Source organism: Nuphar pumila, chromosome 3 (assembly GCF_984573655.1).
Source record: "Nuphar pumila chromosome 3, dmNupPumi1.hap1.1, whole genome shotgun sequence".
In the NCBI taxonomy this organism is placed as follows: domain Eukaryota; kingdom Viridiplantae; phylum Streptophyta; class Magnoliopsida; order Nymphaeales; family Nymphaeaceae; genus Nuphar; species Nuphar pumila.
Genome location: NC_143251.1, coordinates 133,831,015 through 133,837,995, shown reverse-complemented (window position 1 = coordinate 133,837,995; position 6,981 = coordinate 133,831,015). Strand labels below are relative to the sequence as shown.

General features: G+C 42.7%; 1 protein-coding gene across 1 annotated transcript; it reads left to right on the top strand.

The window, feature by feature from the left end:
• The first annotated feature begins 1,579 nt into the window (after positions 1 to 1,579).
• Positions 1,580 to 4,921, top strand: LOC149843924 (pyruvate decarboxylase 2-like). Its single transcript, XM_090000168.1, has 7 exons — positions 1,580 to 2,221; positions 2,900 to 3,063; positions 3,135 to 3,696; positions 3,812 to 3,900; positions 3,989 to 4,106; positions 4,260 to 4,448; positions 4,602 to 4,921. Exons 1-7 carry the CDS (start codon positions 1,703 to 1,705, stop codon positions 4,770 to 4,772), a joined length of 1,812 nt encoding a protein of 603 aa, XP_089856294.1. The 5' UTR covers positions 1,580 to 1,702; the 3' UTR covers positions 4,773 to 4,921.
• Positions 4,922 to 6,981: the final 2,060 nt, after the last annotated feature.

Genomic DNA, 6,981 nt, shown 5'->3' with positions numbered 1-6,981 from the left:
CGTCAATTCTTCAAGAGTTGGCATTTTTTTTTTTATTAAGTTTTCATACCATGCATTTACAAGCCCATCAAGATTTCTCTCAAATCGCTCAAAACTGTAATTGAGTAATCTTCGGCACCGTAAATTCGGTTAGAATTTCAGCTCTGATACCAAAATTGATATAAAACTCGAACGAATTTTATAGCAAAAAGCTACCTAAACTATAATCGATCTAGAAAAACAATAAGTTCAAGAAAATTTCTAGAAAATAAAAGAAAATTATAGAAAATTAATAAAAAACAAAAAACAATTAAAAATTAACTTGAACTAAAAACAAAATAACAAACCTCATAATTCTCAAATTCTAACGGAGAAACTCTTATAATGAGTATTTATAGGAAAACACAAGAAACCCTAAATCTATTTCAGATTCGAGATAGATACATAAAATAAAAATATCAAAAACTAAATAAAAGCTAAATAAAAACCCTAAACCAAAACTAGATCTAAGTGAATCTCTTAGAACCGAATTGTACGCTGCTCGGCTCCTGCATCGATGAACCATGTAGATCATCTATGGCATCACATTTTTCAAAAGGTGCTTTCAACAATGAGCTTTCAATATGGGTATGATGTTATGGACGACTGGATCCCATGATGCGAGATTATGACCTGACTTCTCATTGCATAACAATTAATGATCCAGCCTGGGAATCCTTCCTTCCCATGTATACCGAATATGCCATTAGGTGCTTGGAATCAATGATCAAATGACACAGAAGCATAAGGTCCAAAATGCAAAATTAGTCTTGTTGTTAGGCAGGGTTGAAAGGGAATAGCTTGTGAGCATGTGGGTTTTGGTGATTCCAATAGCCAATCCCTTGGGCGAACCAGGTTTTGACCATCTTTGTGAGACGGTTCCTGGCTTTTTACCACAACCACTCACAGTTCAATAAATAAAGAAACCACCTCCCCTGCAAAGACCAAAGCAAATAGTAAAAACAATAAGCAAATGGATTCCCTTAATCAATAAAATGGCATCCAGTGATCAGCGTACATAATTTCCTCCCCCACAAATCACTCTCATGCGTTTGATCTCATCATCAGTAGTCTTCTATTGTGACGCCACGACACCACCTCATTGGTCGTTGCTCCAAACCAGAGGAAAGCCCAAAAAACTGAGGAACCCCAAGTTTTTAGAGAAACTGTGTGGAGCCCCTGGTTTCCACACCCCTTACTCCTTTAAATAGAAGAAGCCTTTACTTCAAAACCATAATCCCTCCATTTCTTTTACTTACACTGCAACCACGATGCCATAATCCAAAAGTTCTCCAAAAAGCAAAGTCTTTGTTTCGCTGTCTAGAATACACACCCACACACACAACCCCCCCCCAAAAAATCTTCCTTTCTCTCTCTCTAGAGTCCCCTTCATTCTTTGTTTCTCTCTCATACCCACAAAAGAAAAGGCGGTTTCTCTCTCTACCCTCCCAAAAAGTACCTTTGTTTCTCTCTCTAGAATACCCTTCTCAACCTTCTCTCGTACCCCCACAAAAGAACAGGCTGTTTATCTAGAACTTTCTCTCACAAGCCCCCCCAAAAGATCTATTGTTTCTCTCTCTAGAATCCTCTCTCCCTCTCAAACTCTGATACAACCGCTACAAGCATCATCTCACGAGTCCTTCATTGAGGTTCTTCCGATACCCAGAGGAAAAAAAAGAGAAAAATGAATACCCAGATCGGGCCGCGGAACGGGTCGGGGCCAGTGAACAACGGCGTGGGCGTGCTGCCGTCCACCAAGCAGGAGGCGGTAGTGCCGTGTCCGGTGTGGGACGTGTCCGCGGAGTCTACGCTCGGGCGCCACATTGCCCGGCGGCTGGTTCAGGTGGGCGTTTCGGACGTCTTTTCCGTCCCCGGTGATTTCAACCTCACCCTCCTCGACCACCTCATCGCCGAGCCAGGGCTCAACCTCATCGGCTGCTGCAACGAGCTCAACGCCGGGTACGCCGCCGATGGCTACGCCAGGGCCCGAGGCGTCGGCGCCTGCGCCGTCACCTTCACCGTCGGCGGACTCAGCGTGCTCAATGCCATCGCCGGGGCGTACAGCGAGAACCTGCCGGTGATCTGCATCGTCGGCGGGCCGAACTCCAACGACTACGGCACCAACCGCATCCTTCACCACACCATCGGGCTCCCGGATTTCACCCAGGAGCTCCGCTGCTTCCAGACCGTCACTTGCTATCAGGTATCATTTTTTTTCGCCGATTTTGAGCCTTTTTTGTTCTTGTTGGAGACGAATTTCAGTGGATTCAGAATGGCTTTGGATTAGGATCATTCCCTTTGTGGGTGCGAACTAGATTGTAAGCATTGGATTTATCGAGATTGAACTGACTACAAAGAGAGAAAAGGGTAAGTTGGTGATACATATCATTTTTTGGTGTTTTTTCCAACGATTCCCCACCATCTTCATTTCTTTGCAAATGGGTTTTGAATTTTGATTGATTCAGTGGCTCTAGTTTCTACCATTCCCAGTCTAGTTTACTGCGTGTGGAGTTTACACCAATTCATATCCATTGGGCAGAGAGAGAGAGAGAGAGAGAGAGAGAGAGAGAGAGAGAGAGAGAGAGAGAGAGAGAGAGAGGTATATGTGAAATGGTTGTAAATATATTATTTGCCTCCATTGCGTATTGGATTATGGGCATTGGCTTGGTGGGTATGAAGTGTGAACTCGTTGATCGCCATCGGGCATGTCTAAATCCACATGATGGAAAGAATTTAATATCTAATTGAGAGGAGTGTGCTATCATTGCTTCTTGGTGATGTTTTTTTTTTTCCCTAGGTTTTGGCTTTGCTTTGATGCATATTTGGGTTTTCTGGTTTATTTCTTTGGATTTATGTGTGCTTTCTTGTTTGTGATTTATAGGCGGTTGTGAATAATTTGGATGATGCTCATGAATTGATCGACACTGCGATTTCTACTGCTTTGAAAGAGAGTAAGCCGGTTTACATTAGCATAAGCTGCAACTTGTCAGCCATTCCCCACCCTACTTTTAGTCGAGAGCCTGTTCCTTTCTTCCTCGCACCAAGGTTTGTTTTGGTGGTCCTTGGAGAGTTTGTTGGTGATATTTTCTATATTATAATGGCTTTTGGTTTTGTAGATTGAGCAACAAGTTGGGGCTGGAAGCCGCGGTAGAAGCGACGGCTGAGTTCCTGAACAAAGCCGTGAAGCCGGTGATGGTGGGCGGACCGAAATTGAGAGTCGCCAAGGCAGGGGAAGCGTTTGTGGAGTTGGCCGATGCTTGTGGATATGCAGTGGCAGTGATGCCTTCAGCTAAAGGATTGGTTCCAGAGCATCACCCTCACTTCATTGGAACTTACTGGGGTGCTGTTAGTACTTCATTCTGTGCTGAGATTGTGGAGTCTGCAGATGCTTACCTCTTTGCAGGGCCAATCTTCAATGACTATAGTTCTGTTGGGTATTCTCTGTTGCTGAAAAAGGAGAAGGTGATCATCGTTCAGCCAGACAGGGTGGTCATTGCCAATGGGCCGACGTTTGGCTGCATTCTTATGAAAGACTTCTTCAAGGCTTTGGCAAAGAGGTTGAAACAGAACACGACAGCTTATGAGAATTACCACCGAATCTTTGTTCCCAATGGTTTACCTCCCAAGTCAGCGCCTAATGAGCCTCTGAGAGTTAATGTCCTCTTCAAACACATACAGGTAAACAGAGAGTGATCATCACAGATCTTTCTTTTTTTTTCTGGTGGAATTTTGTTCTAATTAAGATTTGAATGTTTGTGTAATCTTATTCAAGTTAAAATTTTGGGTGTTACAGGAAATGTTGTCTGGCCAGTCTGCAGTGATTGCTGAAACAGGGGATTCCTGGTTCAACTGTCAGAAGCTCAAACTGCCAGAAGGATGCGGGTGAGCAACCACAATAACTCTCTTTCTTCCCTTTCTCTTGTGAGTGTTCTGTATTCCTAATTGATAGTGTTCTCATGACTCCAAACAGGTATGAATTCCAGATGCAGTATGGATCTATTGGTTGGTCTGTAGGTGCAACCCTGGGATATGCACAAGCTGCTAAAGATAAACGTGTGATTGCCTGTATCGGTGACGGAAGTTTTCAGGTAAAATGAACGATACCAGCATCAGCTTAACGGGAGTACAACACCCATTTGGATAAATATGCATGAGTAGTAGAAAAGAATTCGCTCTAATGGAATCTCTAGATGACATCCTGAAATTCAATAGATTGACTTGTATGTTTTGTGCAAATGCAGATGACAGCACAGGATGTGTCCACCATGCTGCGTTGCGAGCAGAAGAGCATCATATTCCTCATCAACAATGGGGGATACACCATTGAAGTTGAGATCCATGATGGACCCTACAATGTCATCAAGAATTGGAACTACACAGGACTTGTTGATGCCATTCATAACGGCGAGGGAAAATGCTGGACAACCAAGGTGATTTTCTTCACCTTTGTTTCTGTGTGTGTGTGTGTGTGTGTGTGTGTGTGTGTGAGAGAGAGAGAGAGAGAGAGGTTCTTTCCATATTTATGTTTGTATATGCATATGAAGTGTTTTATGATGTTTTCTCATTGTGATCATTTTGAATAGGTTCTAACCGAGGAGGAACTGATTGAGTCAATAGCGACTGCCACAGGGGAAAAGAAAGATTGCTTGTGTTTCATTGAGGTGATTGCTCACAAGGACGACACCAGCAAGGAGCTGTTAGAATGGGGATCTAGAGTCTCTGCAGCAAACAGCCGACCACCAAACCCTCAGTGATAATACTACAACGGCTCTCACCTTCTTTCATGTCCCAATTTTTATTTTTCATTCGGTTCTCTGCATGTCCCAAGATAAATAACCTTGACGGTTGCATGTGTATGCTTTGATCTCGAATCAGAGTCACTAGCCATCATATTTGAGACCAACTTGTTTGCAGTGCCACGTTGTGTGAATTTAATATATTTACTGCTCGGAGATAACGTAGTTCTGGGGGTGGAGAATAGAAAAATAGAACGAACGTGTCTTGCATTGTTGGTCTTGGAAAATTCTGCATGTTTCAGTTTTTTGCGGACCTGCATACTCGGTGCGAGTTGAACCTGGGTCAAAGGGGTCAGCACCTTCTCTCCAAGCCCGCAGCCACTCAGGCGACCTGTATGTAATTCTGTGAAAAGGAGAGGACGTGAGAATGAGAAAGACGTTGATGGGAAGAAGAGAGAACATGAGAGTAAGAAAAAGTGAATTCGTTGATATGCTTTACATGGGAATTGCATGTGATATATACATCTCATTTGATAGGATAAACTACAGTAAATTACAATAGGTAAAAAAATACAAAATGACAATAATCATAAATCTGATCTGCCCATAAAAAATGCTGGTTACGAATTCAGCTTTGTGATCATTTGGCTGATACGAATCACCTTGAGAATCGGCACCTTATTTCCTTTAGATCATTTGGCTGCTTTGCTGGACCTACTGATTTTTTTTATCAAATTCTGCATGTTTCAATTAAATAACCTAAGTATCAGATTTAAGGGGGACAGGTAAGTGGTGCCATGTGAATTTTATATTCTTAGTGGTCAGAGATAACTTCTTCACGTGCTTTACATTGTTTGCCTAACTCTGAAAAAAAAGGGCTGCATGTTCCTTATGGCTTGCATGTTTCTTATGGCTGGATGCTTACCGTTGGTTTACCATTGTTCGTTTTTGATAAGTCTCCATTGTTTGATGATCTCCGATCTATGGGCAACATGAAGGTGGCTATATGGTTGGTAAGGTTTTGAGAAGGCCATATGAGCAGAGATGCTGTTGTGGAAGGTTAGGGCTGGTAAGCAAGCCGAACGAACAGAATACAAGGTGTTTTGGCTCTAAAGGAGCTGAACATGAGCTGGGTTATATAAAAGGGGCATAGGGATGGCAGTGGACCGGGGGGAAACGGGGCCCTGCCTCACCCTGTCCCCGATCCTTCTTTAGAGATGGCAGTGGATCGAGGGGAAACGGGGCCCTGCCCTGCCTCGGCCTGTTTGGACCGGGGATGGAGGACACGAAATGGGGATGAAAGTTAAAATCAAAACCCATGTAGGAATGGAGGTGGGGACGGAGAGTAGAATTTTGAGACAGGATGGGGGTGGAGACCTTGTTGCTTCAGTCCACTGCCATCCGTAAAAGGGCACATACATGCATTTTAAAGAGTGAAACCAATGAGATTTCAACGCATAACCTCCATTGAGGATATATTCAGTTGTACCATGTTACATTTTGTAAGGCACGTTACACTTAAAATCTATATATTTTATTTATACACGTTCGCCTGAACTGAGCCAAACATCCTCTGTTCATGCTCGATTTATTTAATCTAAACGAGCTGCTTGTAATTCAGCTCACCACTTACACGAACCAAACAAGACCGAGTTGAAGACGAGTCGAATTGAGCCGATCCATGAGTTGCTTGGTTAAAAACACAAAATGGTGGGATTTGATGATCCACAAATACCGTGTCTTCTCAATGTAGCCTGGTATACCTTGCATCTTAGATATTATAATGCACATTTGCGTCATGTGAACAGGGGTCTTGTGCAAATCCTAAGCTTATTTTTTGTGTTTGGAACTACCGGAACAAGTTGTAATATTGCATTGTGGAGCATAATGCAATATCCCAGATTATCCTAGTTTCCTGATTAATGGGTGCATCCAGAAAGCCCCATAGGATGGATGGTCTTACTTTTCCCAGACGTTTGAAAGTCTATTTTCTAAAGCCAACCCTGATGTCATTTCTAATTCTTGAATATTAATATCATGTTATTCGGGGATGGAGATGGACGTTTCTAATTAACTGTCTTAGACGTTTGGTAATTGCGATTGTTTGAGAATGGACACGTCCTACATCTTGTACACTATTACATGAGATGGATCTAGAATCTCGAATAAAAATTTCTCCATGGGAATGCTCAACTGCTATAATATATTCATATCATTTTCAACCTGG